This window comes from Bison bison, unplaced genomic scaffold (genome assembly GCF_000754665.1).
Source record: "Bison bison bison isolate TAMUID 2011002044 unplaced genomic scaffold, Bison_UMD1.0 scf7180017864249, whole genome shotgun sequence".
NCBI lineage: Eukaryota > Metazoa > Chordata > Mammalia > Artiodactyla > Bovidae > Bison > Bison bison.
Window position 1 is genome coordinate 788,341 of NW_011494821.1, and position 22,262 is coordinate 810,602.

Consider the following 22,262-nt stretch of genomic DNA (forward strand, 5'->3'; position numbering starts at 1 on the left):
CGTGTGCTCTTCCGATCTGCTCCGGGAGCCCCGCGGCGACGAGGTGAGAGCTGGGGAAGCGGGGGGGTGAGGGAGGGGACGCCCGCGGAGGAATGTGCCGGGCAGGGGGGCGGGGAGCCGGGGTCCCGGTTTGCACCACTCGGTGGGGGCCGGCTGGCCGCGGGAGCCGGGATCATGAGCTGTTTGTCCCGCGGAGGCGCAGAGAGGTGCCAGGCCCGGGCCGGCCGTCGGTTGGCTGGTCTGGAGGACAGGATCCGCATGGCCGCCCAGAAAGGCCGAGCCGGGGGCCTGTGTGAAAACTGCGGGGCGGGCAAGGTGCAGGTGGCCCGAGGACCTCTTTGGGGTCAGTCGGCCTCACTCCAGCCGCGGCTTCTCCCGGTACCCCCGGGCCCCTATACAGTGCACCGGCCGACCCCTGTACCTCTCTCTGAGTCCTTTACGCCACAGGCCCCCAGCAGTGCCACCCCATTCCCAGTCCCAGAAGCTGTCAGGGCGTCACCACAGTGTGTCCCTTCCGTCCCCTAGTCAGGGTCTGGGGGTCAGGGCTGTTCTTCCCCTAGACAGCCTCTGTGGTTTCAGCTACTCCCTTCCTGTCCTGGACAGACCAGCCCTCTCACCCCTCCCATGCCCTGGCCAGAAAGGCTGGTGAGGTGCGGCCCAGCAGGACAGGGGTTTGAGGCCCTTCGAGGGCCACAGAAGGGGGACCCAGCATCCCTGATCTGTATTCACAACCCTCCACCCTGTTGTCCGTGGGTGTGGGCTGCTCAGCTTCTCCTCCCTGGGTGTGGGCACCAGATCACCCACATTCCTGGGCTCCAGCCTGGCACCTTCCCCAGGACAGTGGACGCCATCGCTCTAGCCCCAGGCTGGAGCTGGGACCTGCCTGCTTCCTTTCCCTTCTCTCCCTTTTCAGGGGTACCCTACTTCCCCTAAACACAGGTATTCTGGATCCTTAACAGAGGACCCTGGGGGATGGTAGGATGGTTACAGGATAACCCCACCCTCTCCTGCCCATTGTCCTGGATCCTAAGGAGGAAGTGCTGGGGGCTGGGCAAGGGGTTTGGGGCTTACAGGCAGGCCCTATGGAGCCCAGTTCTGGGCTGGACCTCCAGCCATTGGACTTTGACCATCAGCAGTCCTTCCCTCTGTGTGCAGGTCATGGACCTTAGGTGGGAACTGGTTTCTACTTCTCCCTGACTGACCCTGTTGGGGAATTTTAGGGCAGGTCTTATGTTTGGGATTTTCTCTCATCTCATTTCTGGGCTTCCAGTTTGTGCTTTAGTACTGCCTGTTGAACATTTCTGTGTTTGTTGTCCTCTAGGTCTTCATTTCCATTTCTTCCATTATTTCCCTTGTAGCATAATCTCAGTCTTGGTCGCTCTGGTTTTCTTGGTGTCGTGGTGTCGGGGACTTTCTGCCCCTGCTTCCCACCGGCCTCAGTGTCTCTGACCATGTGTCTCAATTGTCCTCTGTCCAGCCTCTTTCTCTCTTCTCTATCTGAACGTCCAGTACACTTGTGAGTGACGAGGAATAAAAATATCACCATCCCTGCCCTTGGATTCACATTGCATTTGGCCACTCCAGAGGGACAGCCGGCCTCACTTTTTGTGATATTACCCCCTACCCCTTGCCCTCCAACCCTGGCAGCCCAGACACACCTCTGGAGCCATTGGTGCCTCCTAACCACTCTTCCCCCACAACCAGGGTTTTCCCCACAGCCCCAGCTGGCGCGGCCAGGCCCCCAGTGTAGGATGGGGCTCCTCCTACGAGGGCCGGTGGCAGCCAGAACTGATACAGCTCCCCTGGTCTGGGGCCAGGACGCCAGGTAACTCTGGGGTGACAACCCAGGTCCTTCTGAGCTGGGATATGGCTGGGGAGAGACGCAGGCGCACCTCCGGGAGTCCCCAAGGAGAGTGACATTGGGGAGGAAGGCCAGGGGAACACAAACTAGGTCTTTCAGGGGCTGGATAGCCGGGGACGGGACGGGGTGGAGAGGCTGGTTCCTGAGAGAAGCTGGGAGGTGACATCAGGGTCCCCCAGCCACTCTGACACCTCTTCTGTCTCTGTTCTCCAGCTGAGGAGGGTGGGCGTACTGGAGCCATGGCTGGCGCCTCAGTGAAAGTGGCAGTGAGAGTTCGGCCCTTTAATGCCCGTGAGACCAGCCAGGATGCCAAGTGTGTGGTCAGCATGCAGGGCAGCACCACCTGTGAGTGAGTCCCAAGGGCCCGGCTGGGCACAGGCAGGGCAAGCTAGGCCCACTATACCGGCCAGGCCTGCTGGGCCGAACCGGGAGGAGGGCTGTGCTGGGCACAGAGCAGGTGCTAGTTGTAAGGACAGGGGCTGGCCTTTCCATGCTCCCAGTCCCTGGGAGGGGGAATGTTGGCCTGAAGCCCTCCATTGCCCAATCCAGGGAGGCAGCCGGGAGGGGGGGCGGGTCCTGGGAAGCCAAAATTAGCTTTGGTGCCTGGAGGGGGTGGGGAGTGTTAAAGGGGAGAGATGAATTAGGATAGAGGTGGAGAATGGGATACCTGGATTCTAGGGGTTTGTGGGGAGTGGGCAGAGGTTGGGAGTACCTGACTTTGGCCTTACTTCCTTTGCTCTCAGCCATCATCAATCCCAAACAGAGCAAGGATGCCCCCAAAAGCTTCACTTTCGATTACTCCTACTGGTCACACACTTCGGTGAGGTTGCTGGGCTGGGGGAAGAGCTAAGCAATGAGGGACAGGGGCTTTAGGTCCTGGGGAAGGGGGCATTGCTAGGCAATTGGACCTCCAGGGGATGGGTTGGGAGGACCAGCACCTGTGGGTGGGGGTAGGCACAGGGGGTAGGACCCTGTGCCTGTGACTTGGACTGGGAGGGGGAGGCAGAGTCCCCAGGGTAATGAGGACCAGCAGGAGACCAGATGGGATCTTCTGGGATAATCAGGACCGTGATGGGGGTAGGGAGCACACAGGACCTTTGGGCACCTGGATACCAAGGACAGAGTCATGTAGGGTTCCTGCTGTCTCTCTTGCCCCCTTTCACCTAGGCGGAGGACCCCCAGTTTGCATCTCAGCAGCAGGTGTATCGGGACATTGGAGAGGAGATGCTGCTGCATGCCTTTGAAGGCTACAATGTGTGCATCTTTGCCTATGGGCAGACGGGGGCTGGGAAGTCCTACACCATGATGGGGCGGCAGGAGCCGGGGCAGCAGGGCATCGTGCCCCAGGTACTCACGGGGCCTGGCAGGGAGGCCGAGGCAGGAGCATCTTCAGCTGCCTCTAGGGGAGGAAGGTCCGGGTCTCAGGGTGACGGCTCTCTGAGGTCCTCAGAAATAGGGAAGGTGATGGGGGTTGAGGTTGGCCACAGCCTGGACATTAGGGCCAAGAGGGCTCAGTGAGAAGAGCCACTGCTTTGGTGGCAGAGAGCCCTGAGTCTGAAGCTTGCTTCTACCAGTTTCTGCCATCTTACCTTGTCTCGGAATTACTTGCGAGTGTAGTTCTGCTGTAGACTGGTGTAGTCAAGGCATTGACCATAGGAAAAATCAGTTGTGGATAGCTGAGAATTGACCCATATTCTTCCTGACTGCAGCACTGTGGCCTTGCACATGGGCTCTGGGTTTGCATTTTGGCTCACTGAATACTAGCCTGAGATCCTGGGCAAGCCAACCTTTCAGAGGTGACTCTCCCTTCTGTAAAATGCAAATGATCCCATCCCTTCCTTGGGGCTGTGGTAAGGGTTAAACAGGGTCACCTGAGACCTGGCCTGGCTGGTGCTGGGCTTCGCAGGTGTGCCGTAAACAGCAGCATCTCTGTGCCTCTCTGTGTCCCCCTCCAGCTCTGTGAGGACCTCTTCTCTCGTGTTAGTAAGAACCAGAGCGCTGAGCTATCCTATTCTGTGGAGGTAAGCCCAGGTCTTGGGAGGGGGCTGGAGGTGGTACACAGTGTCCCCTGGGTAGGGAGGAGGTGAGCAGGGTGATTAAGACCAAGGGCATCTTTGGAGTCAGGCAGCCTGGGATCTATTCTAGGCTCTGCCGGCTTTAGTCAAACAATTTCTCTTTCGGCTCCTGAGGATGTTTGTCTAAAATGATAATGATCAGGGGTCCCCTCCTAGGGTTATTGCGAGGATCGGGTGAGCTTGTGCTTGTAAAATGCTTAGCAATGCAGGGTAAACATAGTAAACGCTCAGTGTTACCTGTGTTGTATCCAGTGGGAGTCCACAGTAAGTTTTACACTGGGTATGGTTGTTAGCTTTGTGGTGTTTAGTTTGCTCCTCTGACTCAGGTGAGCTACATGGAGATCTACTGCGAGAGGGTACGAGACCTCTTGAACCCCAAGAGTCGGGGCTCTCTGCGGGTCCGAGAGCACCCCATCCTGGGCCCCTATGTGCAGGACCTGTCTAAACTGGCTGTGACCTCCTACGCTGACATTGCTGACCTCATGGACTGTGGCAATAAGGCGCGGTGAGGCGGGCTGACGGGGTGCAGGGGTAAGGGAGCCGGGGTTAGGAAGGTGTGGGGCAGGACCCACTGATCACTCCCTCCCCTACCCAGGACCGTGGCTGCCACCAACATGAATGAGACCAGCAGCCGTTCCCACGCTGTCTTCACCATTGTCTTCACGCAGCGCTGTCACGACCAGCTCACTGGACTGGACTCAGAGAAGGTAGGGCCCCCTCCCGCCTGGTCACAGAGACAGAGATGAGATCAGTGGGCCCTGTGTCCTCCCTCCCTGCCCAGGCTTGGTCGAGGGCCACCTCTGGGCTCCCATGGCCCCTGCCCTGTGCTTCCTCCATCAGATCAGTGGGATGCAGTCTCCTGTTTGAGTGTATGTCCTTCTTGCTAGATTCATCAGGGCAGAGCTTGGAGCCCACTGTGCCTTGTCCTGGCACACAGAGGGCATGTGAACATCGTAAACAAATAAATGAACAAATGGACAAGTAACTAAGCCCTCACTGTCTTCTTACCTGTTCCCTCTCCCTCCCCCATTCCTGGCTTTCTCTATTCCCCACTAACTGCCCAGTCACCTCCTGCTTCCTTCCTCTGACCAGGTCAGTAAGATCAGTTTGGTGGACCTTGCTGGCAGCGAGCGGGCCGACTCCTCAGGGGCCCGGGGCATGCGCCTAAAGGTGAGGTGCTTGGGAGGGACGGACAGGGCCATGTTGGGCGCTGAGGGAGGTGGTTTCTGCTTGTAACGTGGGGCTCTGGCTGTGGGGAGGAGGGGCGAAGGGAATCGGAGTGGGAGAAGAGGGCCTCATTCCCCACGTTCCTCTCACCAGGAAGGCGCCAACATCAACAAGTCCCTAACTACTCTGGGGAAGGTGATCTCGGCCCTTGCGGACATGGTGAGAGCTGGGCGTGGGAGGAGAAGGGGCTCTGGGAAAGTGAACAAAGCAGGTGGCCACCCTGACCCCCTTTCCTCCTTCCGTCCTTCAGCAATCAAAGAAGCGGAAGTCAGATTTTATCCCTTACAGGGACTCTGTGCTTACCTGGCTGCTCAAGGAGAATCTGGGTGAGGGACTCCTCCTCTCTCTCTCTCTCTTTCTCTGCCGACCCTGCCACCAGTCCTGCTAACCCCTGTTGATGCATCTGACCAGACCCACTGCCGTCCCTGGGACCTCAAGTCCTTCAGTTGTCCCCTGACTCCCCACCTGAGCCCGGGGCATCCTTTAGACAGTGTCCTCATTCTGAGATCAAGGTCGTACCCTCCTTGCCAAGCCACGGGCCTCACTGACCTGGGGCTCCCTGTGAACCCTCAGACCCCACAGCCGCCTCTGATTTCATCCTCCTCTCCCTGACCTCTGACCATCCCACAGATGTCTGATGTCCCCACTTCTTCTGATCGTCAGTTTCATGATCAGCTTCAACTCTTAGCTTCACCTTACCTTGAACAGTGACCCTCTCAGACCCCTGCCTGGGTAGTGAGGCCCCCCTGCCCCTGAGACCCAGTCTGACTTTTCTTAGAACTCCGCCCGGCTTAAGCTTTCCCTTGCTCTCCATTCACAGGTGGGAATTCCCGCACAGCAATGATTGCAGCCCTGAGCCCCGCGGACATCAACTATGAAGAGACTCTTAGCACCCTCAGGTGGGGCTCTGGCAGGGCTGGGGTGGGACATGAGAAGTGCCAGGAGCCTCAGGAGCCTGTGCATGAGAGAGGGCTGACCTTCAACTCTACCCCACTGTGAGGAAACGTGGAAGGGAGAGAGGGCATCAGGCAGCAGACCAGGGTCGCCTGTGTCTGGCCCTCACTGGTCCCGCTCCTCCCTCCTCACCCAGGTATGCTGACCGCACCAAGCAGATCCGCTGCAACGCCGTCATCAATGAGGACCCTAACGCCCGGCTAATCCGGGAGCTGCAGGAAGAGGTGGCCCGGCTGCGGGAGCTGCTCATGGCTCAAGGGCTCTCCGCCTCGGCCCTGGGAGGTGGGCCTCTGGGAGGAGTGGCTCGGGAGGCCCCTGGGCCCACCTCATCCCTCCTGATTTGCCTTTGTCCAGGCCTGGAGCCAGGGAGGGACCACTACCCAGAAAAGCCCGTATGTGCCCCATGACTTAGCTGCAGATATGGAGAGGTGACAGATCATGCCTTCAGATGTGACAGCTGGGAGGGACAGGTCCTCCCAAGGAGGGGCAGGCAGGATTCAGAGGGACCTTGACAGGCTCCTGGAACTACTGAAATAATAGGAGCAGGAATAAATAGCCAGTCATGCATTTGTGACTTACACTGTAAGTCATTAAGAATAGACTGCTGGGCATCTGCTTTGACAGGAATTCTTGTGAAACATTGGGAATTAAATTGATTGTAAACTTAATTACGGTCAACTTGGAGTAGTTTCTGAAGTGTGAGGCTTGGCCTCTCTACCCCGAAATGGCATCTGTATTAGAGAATCTGTGATCCATGTTAACTGTGTCCAGTGTGGGTTTTGCATTCAGTCTTGGGGTCCATCCCTTTGAGGAGTCAGGGTGCTCAGGGGCATGATGGGGAAAATAAGCGTTCTTGGGAAGAGACGGTAGATGCGATGTTGGCCTCTGCACATTTGAAGGGTAGTCTTGCACAAGAAAAAAAAAGTGTAGTCCCTCTCATCCCAGAAGGCAGCACTAGAAACGGGTACATTTCAGATTTCAGCTCAACACAGCAAAGCACTTTCTGATAGTGCATGTCAACTAGCAGTAGAAGGAACTGGCTGCCTTGTTTACTATTGAGCTCTCCATCACTGGAGGGGAACAAGCAGAGACTCAGTGTCCATTCGTCAAGGCTGTAGTAGGAAGGCTTTCCACTTGGTGGGAGTGGACCATATGTCTTCTGTGGTCCTTACAGGTTGGTCTGGTGTGAGATCTCTGTTTCTTGTCAGATGCATCTTTCCTTAGCCTCCTTTTACTTCTTTCTCCTTCCTAGGCCGGAAGGTGGACGAGGGGAGTCCCGAAGGTGCTTTGCCGGCTCTGTTGTCACCCTCTGCCCCAGCTTCGCCCTCATCCCCCGCAGCTCACAATGGGGAGCTTGAGCCCTCATTCTCCCCTAATGCTGAGCCCCAGATTGGGCCTGAGGAGGCCATGGAGAGACTGCAGGTGGGATGCTGGAGCAGAGAAGGGGCGGGGCCTGGGGGCCACTGGGAGTTTTTTCTCCAAAGCCAAGGTCCAAGAGGAAGAAGGCATCCTTGGAGTAGCATGGCCCCCTGGGAGGGCTTGTCCCAGACTGTCCTGATCCTGCCTGTTTGTGCCCGCAGGAGACAGAGAAGATTATCGCTGAGCTGAATGAAACCTGGGAGGAGAAACTCCGTAAGACGGAGGCCTTGAGGATGGAGAGGTGTGGGGGTGGGGCCCACAGCTGGAGCCCCGGCAGGAGCTGGGTGGGGAGGGGAGGTCGGGCCCTGCCCGGAACGGGTTTGTGGGTCCTGAGGACAAGACCAATATCCGCCTCTCCTGTGCCTACAGAGAAGCACTGCTGGCTGAGATGGGAGTGGCTGTCCGGGAAGACGGGGGAACCGTGGGCGTCTTCTCTCCAAAGAAGGTGAGTGAGGGGCTGAATGAGGAGGCCTGGGAGACTCTGGGTGCTGAGAGAAGAGGGTTGGGGTGGCAGGGTAGTGAGCTCTAACTCTGCTTTCTGACGTCTCTGAATTGGCCCTCCATCTTCTCTGTTCCTACTCCTGCCACCTGCTGTCTGTGTTATCAGGCTGTCCCTGTCCATCCATCTAGGGACCACAGAAGGATGCCAGGGAAGAACTAGGTATTGACAGACAGAAGCCCACACATGTGTGTGAGTTCACGCATAGCGTGTGTTTCTGGATTCATAAGAAACTGGTTATGGTGGTTATCCTAGGAAGGGAGAGGCTGGGGAGAATATAGGTTGATTGGGAAAGTGACTTTTCCACAATGTGCTCTTCTGTATTATTTGGATTTTATACTCTGTGCATGTGATCTACTTTTGGTGGCTCAGTGAAAAAGAATCCGCCTGCAATACAGGAGATGCAGGTTCAATCCCTGAGTCGGGAAGATCCCCTGGAGTAGGAAATGGCAGCCCACTCCAGGATTCTGGCTTGGGAAATCCCACGGACAGAGGAGTATGGTGGGCTACCGTCATGGGATTGAAAAGAGTCAGATATGACTTAGTGACTAAATAACAACAACCCTGTGCGTGTGATACCTACTCAACAAACAAAACCCCATACCTAAAAAATGAAAGTTTTGAAAAGTTAGCTTGGGAAGACAAGACTGTAAAGGAATAGAGGAAGAATGAGCACTAAATTGTAAGATGTTGATTGGAAAGGCAGCAAAAGGTTTAAAGATGGATGTATCAGTGCAGCCTGGAGACTTGTGGAAACTGGTTTCCTGGAGAAGGTGGTTTGGAAAGTGTAGCCTGAAAGATGGATGGGGTGGTGGGAGCAGGGAAAACATGGGGCTGAGCAAATGTGGAATCTTGTCGCCAGTGGGGCCTGGCATATGCCGGTGGTGTAGTCAGAGCTCAGAAAGTCTCTGTGGTGAGAAAAGAAGGAAGGAAGCAGGGCAGGAATGATGAGGCTCGGTTGGAGGAGGGAGAAATGATATTCAGAACCTGTAACAACCAGCACAGCACAAGGACCCACCAACCAGAGTGGACTGGGGCCAGCACAGCTGTACCGGGGCCAGTGAGCAGAGCAGGAACTTCCAGTCCTAGCGCTAGAAGGGAGTCATGCCTGTCTGGGCCTTGGTACCAAGCATAATGGGACCGGGCCCTAAGAGTGACACACCCTTTCCAGGCGGTGGATTGTTGGAAGGAGACCCCTCCGAATTTCAGGTGGACAAGGCATCTGGGAGACTGAGCAAGCAGGGACCCCTGAACCGGGATCCAAACAGAGGGGTTTGCCTGAGGCTCAGCCTGGGGAGCGAGAGAGCTGCCTGTGGGTGATGGAGGGGGGCCGACAGGGCTGAGGGGTCAGGTCTGGGGCTAGGTACCTGGGGTTGTGGGGTCCCCAGGAGGCCTACACCTGGGAGGAGGGTCTGGAAAGAGGCTCTCAGTGTGGCTTGCCCATCCATCACCTCGCGGTGCCGGGTACCTCTGGACCTTCTGCCGCAGCTGCAGGGCTGGGGAGAGGTCGGGAGGCATGGACAGACTGACAGGGTTCTCACCGCACAGGATGCCACCTGCTCAAGCCTGGGACCAATGGGAGGGGCTTTTGTTTTGTTCTTGTAAAGGTGGCATTCACATGCGGTGAGTTGTATGGAGTGGAAAGGAAACCTTCCTTCCCACCCTCAGCTTGCCCTCCCAGAGGCGAGTCCTGTTAGCGGCTTCCGCTGTGTTCTAGAGGTCATCTCCACGCCTGCAGGCGTGTGTGAGAGAAAACCAGCCACATACTCAGGCACACTTCTCTCTTTGCAGTAGCACTGGTTCCATACCTGACATGTTATTTTTTTCATATAACAATGCATCATAGTTCCGTCTGCTGTTGTTTTTTTCTTCCCCACAGTGTCAGGATATTCTATTGTATAGACATCAAATGACTTTTTTTTTTTAACCAGCTTCCTACTGATGGACATTTAGGTCATTTCCCATTCTCTGATACTATGAACAATTTTATAGAAGATAGGCTTAAAAATAGTTTGTGGTCTGTAGAACGAATTCCTAGAAGTGGAGATTTGGGGTCCAACAGTCAGGTTTTGATCTGTTTTGCCTCCAGAGATTATTAACCACGCCCACTTAGACTCCCAGAACAACATATCTTAGAACTCATGTTCATTTATCCTCTTCACCTTTTTCATCTTTGCCAATCTGATTGGTTAAAAAAAAAAAAGGTGTTTTAGAGGAGGTAACTTTTCCATTTTCTCCTGATGGTGAAGATGAACCCTTTCTCATGGGTTTAAAAGTCATGTGGATTTCAGAGAAAAAGCTGTTAGACTCACAGGAGAAACAGGTTTAGTGGGGGTGACTCCAGCCTAGGAAAAGTCCAGTGAAGAATTCGGTCTTTGGGGCCAAAGCTCCAGTTTGTCCTGGGGAGAGCCAGGAACCTTTGGGAAAGCCCCCTCATTCTGGGACCTTGCCCCAGGCCTAAGGTTTTCTTAAGTTGATCATCTTCAAACCTGGCTGGGAGCTTCCTTCACGGGGCCAAAATAGGGGGAGTGGGGAGCAGGACAGAACTGTGCGTCCCCCACCCCCACTTCGACCTGAGCAGCTCTCTGCTTATCTGCTTGATGTGTTAGGCCTCTTGGTAAGGTTTCATGTGAACAAAGGGTTCCTGGGCTGAACAGAGATTGAAAATCACTGTCCTAAATCGTGTCTCCTCTCCCAGGGGACAGATTGCTTTCTGCTTCTAGGGCCCGTCAGTGTTTGCCGTTCCCAGGCAGGCCCGACACTGCAGGGTTGAGAGGGATGGGACCGTCCTTCTGGAGAAGAGCAGGTGTTGGAGAATGATTGTTGAGGAGCCTGGTGGAGGATCGGACATAGATACTAATCACACCCACTATGGACATGGCCCTGGGCTTCCTGTTCAGGGGAACTCCCAGAGAAACATGGGGCCTTGACTTCTGGGCGTTTCCCCCGTACCCTGCGCTTTCTGGCTTCCCTGCTTTTGTTCAGACCCCTCCTTCTGCATGTTCACGTCCTCCTCATCGACAGAGACCAGGTCCCATACTGCCTTTTCCATGAAGTTCCCCTGACTCGCCTGAGCTCCCATTGGTCTTCACTGTACTCATCTTTGCGTATAAGCCCCTTCCAGGATACAGTGGGATAAATGAATGAATGAGCTAATTGAGGGCATGAGAAGTTCAGAAAGTCTACTGTGAGACGTGCATTTCTCACCTGTGATGGTGTTTCCACGCCCAGTCTTATCTCCCCTTGTTGACTCTGATTTCCTGACTGATGGGACAGCAGCATTTGGGTTTGGCTCATCTCTGTGTCCTGCCTGGCGCCTCAGTAGGGTCTTGCACCTAGAGCCACAGTAACTCCTTGGAGAACAGGCAGGGGATCTTGTGTTCAGGTGGAAGGCTTAGGAAAGCTTCGTGCAAGAGGTGGCATTTGAGACAGACCAAGAGGGATGGGAAATGAATGATTTTGACGGGTGGGGGTGGGGCGGGGAGGGGGGCTGTTCCAGGTAGGAGGACAGCCAGGGATGTAGGAGCTCTGCTTCAGGAGTGAGGGCTCAGAGTCCAGTGGGTGGGAGCTCGGAAGGGGAGAGGACGCCCTGGAAAGGGGCTTGGGCTAAGTGAGCTGGGCCCAGCCGTGGAGGAGGCCCAGAGGCACAGGCTGCAAAAGCAGACGAGGTAGGTGGAGTTGAGGTGTGGGCAGGAGAGGTCTGAGCAGTCCTCTCTGGTTACCTCCCCTCCCACCCCCACAAGTGGCAAGATGTATTTTGAAGGAAGAAATGATGAGCCTGGGGCCAGAGGGAAAGCAGGGCAAGGGCAGGTAGCTGCCAAGGTTTCCTGCAGGAAGACTGGTGGGGCCTGGGAAGCAGCTAGAAGGGTGGGGGTGTCTTGCGTGTGAGGAGAGGGTTGGGTGGGTCAGATAAGTGGCAGCAGGAGCTGGGAGAGCTCACCTGCAGAGATGTTTGCCAGAATGCCTTCCCTCCCTCCTGACGGCCCTCTGCTGACTGCTGCCCCCTCCCCCTCAGACTCCGCACCTGGTGAACCTGAATGAAGACCCCCTGATGTCTGAGTGTCTGCTCTACCACATCAAAGATGGTGTCACCAGGTAGCCTTTGCTCTGGGCCTGTGGGACGGTCTCTCTTTTTGGAGGTTGGTTGTAGAGGGACCTGCCTTTCCGAGTGACCTCATGGGGACCTTCTGGGTCTCAGGTCAGCTCTTCTGCAGCCCTGCTAGCTCTCTGGGCTTCCTGAGAACCAGCTGAGCCTACCTTTGGTGGGGGTGACACGCCTCCTGGGACCAAACAAGCCCAGCGCTGGTGTGGCTGGGTCCTGATCTCCTGTGGCAGAGAGCGGGTGGAACTCGACCACCACATGCTGGTTCTGCAGCAGCATCGCCTGGGCATCAGTTAGTGGAACCTTCCCTTGGGGTCGGGGGAGTGAAGGGAAACATGACCCTGGCCCCACGCTGTTGAGGGACAGTGCCCACATGGCAGGTGGCTTCACTGGCTAATGCTAATGAACCCCCAGGTCTCAGAGCCTCCTCTCTTACCTCCTGGAGGTAAGTGGGTGGGAGTGTTCCTTCCTCTTCCACCACAGGCTGTTCAGCTGTCCTTGGTGATCATCATGGGAAGGATATGGGAACTGAGACTGAGAGCATCCACCCCACTGCAGGTTCCCTTCCCTCTTTGCTACATAACAGTACATAACAGATGCGGGCTTGGAGCCAGGCAGATCTGAGCTCACACCCCAGTTTCACCACTGCCAGCCTGCCTGACTTTGGGCAAGTTACTTATCTCTCTGAGCCTCAGCTTCCTCTTCTGCGAAATGGGAATAATTATACTTGGTTGATTGAGTCAGATGAATATTTTGGTTCAGAAGGGGCTTGGCATATGTATGACTGGCACATGCTCAGAAAATGTCGGTCGTTGCTTCCCCAGGGTCGGCCAGGTCGATGTGGACATCAAGCTGACGGGGCAGTTCATCCGGGAGCAACATTGCCTATTCCGGAGCATCCCTCAGTCAGACGGAGAAGGTAATGGCTGAGGGGGTGAGAGTGGAGTGGCCAGACAAGGAGAGAGCACGCTCCCTCACGCTGAATGCAGAGGCCTGGGTCGGGCTCGGAGTGTGGCTGTGTGCGAGGGATGTGTCCACCCTGAGAGGGGCTTCGAGCTCCTGGTCAGCCATGGGGGCCCTGCTGTCTGCACCCACCCTCAGGGTGCAGAGTGTTTACAAGGGGCAGGGGTCGTGAAGGTCCCCAAGGCAGAAACAGGAGACTGTGGGTCCAGAGGGTAGGATTTTGGGGAAGAGGAGATCCAGCCCTCTTGCTTGATTTTTTAGCCTCAAATAGCACCTTGGTCATTTTTTATGAAAACCTGTACTTTTTCAGTGGGAAATCTGAATTTATCTCTGAAAACCTACTTACCTGTCCAGCTATGAATGCAAATGTTCTAGGCAGTTAGTTGACGTGTGTATCCTTTTGGCTGTAAAACTTTGAGAGGTTTTTAGCTGTTTCTGGCCACAGCAGCAAAAGCTTGTAGGAATCACGAGCCCTCAGGTAGCAGTGTGTCTGACAGGTAGTACCACAACGCTCGTGGTGAAGTACCACTTAGGGTGTGTTCTGAGGTCACATTTTGTTCTGGTTCAGTCATTTTTTTTTTTTAATGGACTGATTTGTATTCAACTGGGCCCAAGTGATGGAGAAGGCAATGGCACCCCACTCTAGTACTCTTGCCTGGAAAATCCCATGGACGGAGGAGCCTGGAAGGCTGCAGTCCATGGGATCTCTGAGGGTCGGACACGACTGAGCGACTTCACTTTCACTTTTCACTTTCATGCATTGGAGAAGGAAATGACAACCCATTCCAGTGTGATTGCCTTGAGAATCCTAGGGATGGGGGAGCCTAGTGGGCCACCATCTATGGGGTCGCACAGAGTCTGACATGACTGAAGCGACTTAGCAGCAGCAGCAGGGTCCGAGTGAAGTGGAACTCTGGGAAGCGAGTTGGGCAGGGAGGCTGGCCGTGTCACACCTGAGTCCTTGGTGTCCATGCTGTGTCACACCTGAGCTGTCTGTCACCTCGAGCTGGTGCTGTGTGCCTCAGCGAGGCATGGGGGATGGCGGGTAGGGTGGGGGTATGGGAGACGGGCATATCAGAATGTGTTTTAAAATAAGAAAAGACGCATTCTCACGGCCTGCAGCTCAGATTGAACAGCTGCCAGGTGAGCTTCCATTCCAGTTCAGGGTCAGTGGATTATCGCCTGGTTCGGGTCCCCAGTGGCGGCACACGCTTCCGGCATTGCGAGCTATGAACTGTTAAATCAGTTCAGCCCAGTGAGTGAGTGCCGAGTTCCTGTTCTGTGGTTCCCTCAAGCTGTGTTCTGGGGTGATACCGAAACCACAGAAGGCCCTTGGAGCCAACCCACCCTTGAGGGGGAGCTCAGAGTGTGTGTGGGAAGAAGACAGGCACACATTGGTTACATCACAGTGAGAACAGCAGCTGTTCTATGCCCTAAAGACATTGTTTAGTTGCTCGGTCATGTCCGACTCTTGGCGACACCATGGACTTTAGGCCACCAGGCTCCTCTGTGCACGCAGGGGATTTCCCAGGCCAGAATACTGGAGTGGGTGGCCATTTCCTTCTCGAGGGGACCTTCCCAACCCAGGGATCAAATGTGAGTCTCCTGCTTGGCAGGCAGATTCTTTACCACTGAGCCACCTGGGAAGCCCTCCCCAAAGATGAGGGCTGTGTAAAGGGTTAGTCTGTTTGGGCCTTTGCTCTTAACAGCAGACTTAAGACCAAAGACAGGCTGAGAAGAGCAGGCCGCAGGGATGCAGTCATGAACATGGAAGAATAGTTACTACTTTTTACCGTGTACTTGTATTTTTTCATACAGCTCACAGGTGAGGGAGCTGAGGTTCCTGGGGTTGGGGAACTTGCCTGAGACCACACAGCTAGCTTCCCTGGTGGCTCAGATGGTAAAGAATGTCCTGCAGTGCAGGAGACCCAGGTTCAGTCCCTGCGTCGGGAAGATGCCCTGGAGGAGGAACTAGCAACCCACTCCAGTATTCTTACCTGGAGAATTCCACCACAGAGGAGCCTGGTGGGCTGTAGCACACAGTGTTGCAAAAGAGTCAGACACAACTGAGCGTGTCACACACAGCTAGCAGGAGAACTGGGTTGGGATGCAGCATGGCTGGCTGTAGGGCCAGAGTTGTGAGTCCTGGCTGCCTCAGTTCAGATCTCTGCGGGTTCACCTGGGTTCTCTCCTGGCCCCATTTCCTTCCATTACAACTATCACCGCCCAACCCTGACTTTAGATTATTTGCTCAATTACTTGTTTATCGTGTTACCAAGTAGAAGTGATGTCTGTATGAGAAGCAATTATGTTTTTTATCTCCTGTATTTCCAGGACCTAAAATAGTGCCTGGTGTATTATAGGGGCCCAGTATATTTGTGGAATGGATGGATGAATTTGGGGTGTGGTGGGAAATAAGGGCAAAATAGCCAGCTCATGGCCTTACAGTCATCTCATCGTCTCCTCTGCCACCACCTTCCATTACTGGGCTTGGACACAAATTATGTTTTATTCCATCTGTCTGCCATCTTCTCCATCATTTCTGCCCCTTGATCTGAGTTTCCCTTCGAGCATCAACTCAAAAGTTAGCACTTTCCCATGATCATTTCCAGTCCTCTGCCCGTAAGCCAAGTTCCTCTGTGCTATTTTTGTTCTCCCACAGTACCCATAGGCTCATCTTTGCTTTATGTTACCATTTGTTCTGGTTTCTCTATTCCTTGTAACATAAATAACTCATTTTCGTGCATCACTGTGTTTGAGCCTTTCAGCCACTCTGTACGGAAAGAGTTTGTTATCCCATTGTAGAGCTCTGAGAGATTGGGTGACTGCTCAGTGTCCCTCCACTAAGGAGTCACAGAAATTCAGGACCTTGGAAATTCAGGGGCCCCTGACCATGGGGCACTTGTCCTTGAGGACAGGGAGCTGCCTCAGGCATCTTTGTGTTCCACAAGAGGAAGGTTCTGTGATTTGTACAAGGAGTACCTTGATAGACTGTGGCTTGGGTTGACTTTAATCTCATCCCATGAAGATAGGGATCTGTGGACTGTGGCTTGAGAGGATTAGTCAGGTAGCAGTTTGCAAGCTGCTTCAGACAGAAGTGGGGCTAGGAGCCTACTGGAGGAATCCAGACCTGGCTAGGCACAGTGTTGTTTGGGAAGGAGGGAGTGAGTTGTCGTCTGGATGGCAGGAATGACAGACAGGGCCCACCGACCAGTTGGACCTGAGAGACCACATCCTCTGAGAGTTCCAGGCTTGTTAAGCCACTGCTGGAGAGGCTGGTGGAGGGTGAACAGGCAGCACCCCCCACCCCCACCACCGCCGAGGCTCGTGGGAGCTGCAGCTGGGGCTCTAACCCTCCTTCTGCTCTTCCTTTCCCATGCTGCCTGCCACCAGAGGGGCCATGGCACCCCTAACAGGTACTGGAGGGTGGAACTGGGGTGCATGTGTGTTTTGGGGGGGAATGCAGGGTGGGAATCTGTGACCTTACCCCTCTTCCCTTGGAGCCTGATCCCTCCTTCTTCTCTCTCCTTGCCTCAGTGGTGGTCACCCTGGAGCCCTGTGAAGGAGCTGAGACCTATGTCAATGGGAAACTTGTGACTGAGCCCGTGGTGCTGAAGTCAGGTAGAGGAGGGTGTAGTGAGGGGCCTGGCTGTGCAAGGAAGAGCTTCGTGGGTGAATCCTGGGCAGGACTCGAGATAAATAGGAGACAGTGTGGGATATGAAGATCGACTGGGAAGGGGAGAGGAGCCAGGGTTTGGTTTGTCTTGCTGCCTCAGGGCAACAGGAAGAGGATGCCCAGTTCCTGACTTCCTGTGACTCTGAGGGACAGGGTAGTTCCCAGGGTCAACTGGGGGAGCCTTGGCTCTGATCGCCCTGGACTTGGGGTGAAGGGAGAGATGGTGTGTGGGCTCCTTCAATTGGTGGGCAAGGCCCCTTACACCTAGGGCGTGAGGAAGGGGTCCTGCTCTGGGGAGTGAGCCCACATCTCCATCCTTCCTCCTCCAGGGAATAGGATTGTGATGGGCAAGAACCACGTGTTCCGCTTCAATCACCCGGAGCAGGCACGGCTGGAGCGGGAGCGAGGGATCCCTCCACCCCCAGGACCGCCCTCCGAGCCTGTTGACTGGAACTTTGCCCAGAAGGAACTGCTGGAGCAGCAAGGCATCGACATCAAGCTGGAGATGGAGAAGAGGTGCGTGGGGAGGGTGATCAGGCACCAGGCCCTCCTGGCCATTCCTCCCAGGCCCCCATCCCCCAGCATCTACTGGTTGTTAGATGCCCCATTGAGGTGGCTTGGGAACCTCACAGCTTTGCCTCCCCTCCCACCCAACACCCAGGCTTCAGGATCTGGAGAACCAGTACAGAAAGGAAAAGGAAGAGGCTGACCTTCTTCTGGAGCAGCAGCGGCTGGTGAGGGGCTGGCAGGGGCGTGTCGGGAAGGCGAGGGTTGCGGGGCGTGGAGTGCAGACAGGCGGGTGGGAGGTGGGCTGGCAGCACTTCAGCCTGACTCCCACTGAGTCACAATAGGGAGTGGCTCTGGGCTGGCGGATAGAGGTGGTGTCTAGGAGGAGACAGAAGAGAAATGTAACCCAGGGAAGAACCCATACATCCCAGGAGCGAGAGTTTCTCCCAGGCGACTGGGGCTTCCCGGACTCTTGCTGATCCTGGGCCTCTTGTATGATTTTTACCACCTGTGCTGTCACTTCCCTGGTGGCTCAGTGGTAAAGAATCCGTCTGTAGTGCAGGAAACTCAGAAGCCTCAGGTTTGATCCCTGGGTAGGGATGATCTCTAGAGGATCTTGACAACCCACTCCGGTATTGTTGCCGGGAAAATCTTGTGGACGGAGGAGCCAGCGGGCTGCAGTCCATGGGGCTGCACAAAGTCGGACATGAGTGACGCGACTGAGCATGCACCCACGAGCTGTTACTTATTTAAGATTGTTCTTTGAGTAGACTTGCTTTTATTTTTACTTTTTAAAATATGTATTTATTTGGCTGCACTGGGTCTTAGGTGTGTCACGTGGGATCTTCTGATGCAGTGCACAGGTTCTCTAGTGGCGAATGGGCTTAGTTGACCCATGGCACGTGGGATCTTAGTTCCCCAACCAAGGGTGGAACTGTGTCCCCTGCATTGCAAGGAGGATTCTTAACCACTGGAGCAACAAGAAAGTCCCTTGGACTTTACTTTTAAATCTTCAATCTCGTCCTGAGTGATATATACATGAAACCCACACTTGGCATGGCTGCAGCTTATTAGCTATACTCAATTCCTCTGTGCCAGCCACCGTACCACACACTCCAAGTACCTGTGGAGAGGTGCTATCATCACCTCTGCTGTGCAGACAAGCAGAGATCAAGCCCTGTGCCCCACACTGCACAGTTCTAACCACCGTGTTTCTGTGTTGTTGGGATGCATGGCCCTGAGGTGTCCTTAGCTGTCTCCCCACCTGTCTCCCTTCTCTCTGGCCCTAGTATGCGGATTCTGACAGTGGGGATGACTCCGACAAGCGCTCCTGTGAAGAGAGCTGGCGGCTCATCTCATCTCTGCGTGAGCAGCTGCCCCCTACCACGGTCCAGACCATCGTCAAGCGCTGTGGCCTACCCAGCAGCGGCAAGCGCAGGGCCCCCCGCAGGGTGTACCAGATCCCCCAGCGGAGGCGGCTGCAGGGCAAAGACCCCCGCTGGGCCACCATGGCCGACCTGAAGATGCAGGCTGTGAAGGAGATCTGCTATGAGGTGGCCCTGGCTGACTTCCGCCACGGGCGAGCTGAGATCGAGGCCCTGGCTGCCCTCAAGATGCGGGAGCTCTGTCGCACGTACGGCAAGCCTGAGGGGCCTGGGGACGCCTGGAGGGCCGTGGCCCGGGACGTCTGGGACACGGTGGGCGAGGAAGAAGGTGGCGGAGGTGGAGGCGGCGGCAGTGAGGAGGGAGCCCGTGGCGCAGAGGTGGAGGACCTGCGCGCTCACATTGACAAGCTGACGGGGATCCTGCAGGAGGTGAAGCTGCAGAACAGCACCAAGGACCGCGAGCTGCAGGCCCTGCGGGACCGCATGCTTCGCATGGAGAGGGTCATCCCCCTGACACAGGTAGGACAGGCCTGCCCAGCCTCTCCCCGCTGTCCTCCCTGCCCACTGTCTTCCCCTGTAAGAACCAGAACCTCCCACTGCAGAGTCCAACCTCCTTTCTCCTCTGCCTTTAAAAGAATCTTATTGACGTTTAACATAGCTCTTCTCACCATAGTTTGTGAATCACCTGCTTCACAACCACCAGGGCCCTAACTGAAAATGCAGATTCCTGGGTTTTGCCCCAGACCCACTGAAGCAGCATCTTTGGGCGTTAGAAATGAATCTTTATTTATAACAAGTGCCCGGGTAGTTCTGAAGTGCAGTAGACTTTGAGAACCACTGATATAAAGGGTACAATCCCTTACGTTACCACTCAGTGGGGGTTCACATACTGTTCACTCTTAGAAGCACCCCTCTCCTGGGTGACCCTCGACTCCGGTGGCTGCTGTACTGAGCACTTCCCCTGTGTCACTGTGTAAATCTTCACAGTGGCCCCGTAAGCCATAGTGTTACCACCTACCCCGGTTTTGCATGTGTTCAGTCAACAAGAGTTGAGTGTTTATGGTGTGCCGGGCATCATGCTAGCTATAGGGGTTACTCACAACAGACAGAATTGCGGCTGTGTTTCCACTTGCCTGCTGAAGGGGGATGACAGGCAGCTGGTCATGATGACAGTCATGCTTGTTGAAGGCTTACAACTCCACATGCAACCCTTACCCCTGTCTCCTCACTCTCCCCTCTCCAAACCCTTGGGTCCTTACTGTTCCTTGAACTCCTCAAAGCCTTTGCATCTGCTGTTCCCTCTGCCGAGAACGCCTTCCTCACTGAGACTATATAGCTCACCCCTCACTTCCTTCAGGAGGTGTTCATTAAAATGATAACGTTTCAGTGAACCTCTTCCTGTTCTTTCATTGCCACTACTCTCACCCTGGCCTCCTGTCCCCTCTCCTTGTTCTGGTCTTTTCCATGTGAATATATATTTTTGTATTTATATAAAATCTACAACATGGTAGGTACTCTCTACACTATATGATATAAGTAATATATATTAAATAACTTGAATACATACGTTCAGCTTTTTATGGAAGTACAGCACACATACCGTGCTATATATTTGTCTCATTTATTTGTCAGTTGTGTAAGTCCACTGAAATGATGGCAGGTATTTTTCTTCCGATACTGACTGCTGTATCCCCAGGGCATGTCATTTATTCAGCAATATTTGCTGAGTGCCTGCTAGGTGAGGCTCGTGGAATTTCCCATGTAGTTTTACAGCAGCCCCGAGTCATAGGTACTGTCATTGTTGACGTCATGTCGCACGTGAGGACAGAGGCATAGAGGTTACAAGCCAATGACTCAGATCCACAGCTCGGAGGTGGCCGACCTGGACTGGGTCTGACCACCCGGCTCTGGGTCTGGGCTCCTAAACCAGTGTCCCTCCAGCTTCCTCAGCCCCAGGCCCCTCTCAGAACCCTGGACATCCACCCGCTCCAGGGCCTTCCCACATGTCCTCCTGAACCGGTATGTCTTCAGAAGGCCACTCTCCTCACATCCCCCCTCTCTTCTCACCCCTCCTAGGATCACGAGGATGAGAATGAAGAAGCTGGTGAGACCACGTGGGCCCAGCCCCAAGGGTCTGAGGCAGCAGAGGAGGAAGCCCCCAGTGACCGAGCGCCCCCTGCCCGGCCCTCCTCACCACCCCTGTCGAGCTGGGAGCGGGTATCAAGGCTGATGGAGGAGGACCCTGCCTTTCGTCGGGGCCGCCTCCGCTGGCTCAAGCAGGAGCAGCTGCGGCTGCAGGGACTGCAGGGCTCCGGGGGCCGGGGCGGGGGGCTGCGCAGACCCCCCGCCCGCTTTGTGCCCCCTCATGACTGCAAACTGCGCTTCCCCTTCAAGAGCAACCCCCAGCACCGTGAGTCCTGGCCGGGAGCAGGGGCCGGGGAGTCCCCAGCACCACCCCAGCCCCCTGAGGAGCTCACCCCACCTCCGGCCACCCCTGCGCGAAGGCCCCCAAGTCCCCGCAGGTCCCACCGTCCCCGCAGGAACTCCCTGGACGGAGGGGGCCGGTCCCGGGGAGGGGGTTCCGCGCAGCCCGAACCCCAGCACTTCCAGCCCAAAAAGCACAACTATTATCCCCAGCAGCCCCAGCCATACCCAGCCCAGCGGCCCCCAGGGCCCCGCTACCCCCCGTACACTACACCCCCGAGAATGAGACGGCAGCGCTCAGCCCCTGACCTCAAGGAGAGTGGGGCAGCCGTGTGAGCCCCGCATCCTGGGCAGAGAGGGCCTGGCGGGGCCCCTCGCTGGGAGGAACACTGCTTCCCCAGAGGCAGGGAGGCCCTAGAAAAGAGAGAAAGAGAGAGAGAAGGTCTGAGTAGGTGATAGAAGACGTAGGGGTGACTGGGCCGGAGGCTGAGGAAGGACAAGGGCACGGAGCTGCCAGGAGCGAACCAAAGTGAAGGAGAGCGATGCGAAGCTGCCTCGGGGCCCCCCTTGCAGGGGAGGTCCCACAAACGCTGCTAGGGTGGGTGGGGGGCTGGGGTGCTGCGTAGTCAGTGTTTGACTTTCTTTTCAAGTTGGGGCAGAAGGAGAGAACCTAGAGGGAAGTGAGGTCTCCCCGTCCTGGCCCCTGTCTGTCTGTCTGTCTGTCTGTGGTGGGTTTCTGTTTCCAGGGAGGTGTGGCGGGATCATAAGTCATTCCCCTCCCCCTTCCAGGCCTCCTGCTATATTTGGGGAAACCTGTCTGGTTTCTGGTTTGGCTCGGGTCCCGTGAGGATGTGGGACCCTTCAATAAAAGCTAGCAAACAGAGAAGCCTGCGGCTGGTGGTTGTTCAGTTTTGGTTTTCAGTGAAGGTGTGGATGATATCAAAGCAAAATGCACAGAACTTTAAGTGTAGCTGAGTGAATTTTTGCATGCGTGTACACCCATGAAGTCACCATTCAGGTTAATATAGAAGGGTGTTTCCATTACAGTTTCTAGAAAATTCAACATGTGTTCTCTCTGGAGAGTGTGTAACCCATTCCTTTTATCCCTTTCATTTTTGCTTACCTAGCATCTCCATCTCTGTCTCCAAAACTGCTGTCATTGTCCTGGAG

The 22,262-nt window shown here is 55.3% G+C and overlaps 1 protein-coding gene across 1 annotated transcript; it reads left to right on the forward strand.

Annotated features, from left to right (window-relative positions):
- The first annotated feature begins 12 nt into the window (after positions 1 to 12).
- On the forward strand, positions 13 to 21,978 carry KIF1C (kinesin family member 1C). Its single transcript, XM_010847413.1, has 23 exons — positions 13 to 43; positions 1,705 to 1,825; positions 2,075 to 2,206; positions 2,605 to 2,681; positions 3,029 to 3,208; positions 3,817 to 3,882; positions 4,263 to 4,441; positions 4,532 to 4,643; positions 5,029 to 5,106; positions 5,257 to 5,322; positions 5,414 to 5,489; positions 5,984 to 6,062; positions 6,254 to 6,399; positions 7,370 to 7,539; positions 7,698 to 7,777; positions 7,906 to 7,981; positions 12,051 to 12,130; positions 12,962 to 13,056; positions 16,638 to 16,721; positions 17,106 to 17,292; positions 17,438 to 17,510; positions 18,573 to 19,187; positions 20,745 to 21,978. Exons 3-23 carry the CDS (start codon positions 2,101 to 2,103, stop codon positions 21,426 to 21,428), a joined length of 3,309 nt encoding a protein of 1,102 aa, XP_010845715.1. The 5' UTR covers positions 13 to 43; positions 1,705 to 1,825; positions 2,075 to 2,100; the 3' UTR covers positions 21,429 to 21,978.
- The last annotated feature ends 284 nt before the right edge of the window (positions 21,979 to 22,262 follow it).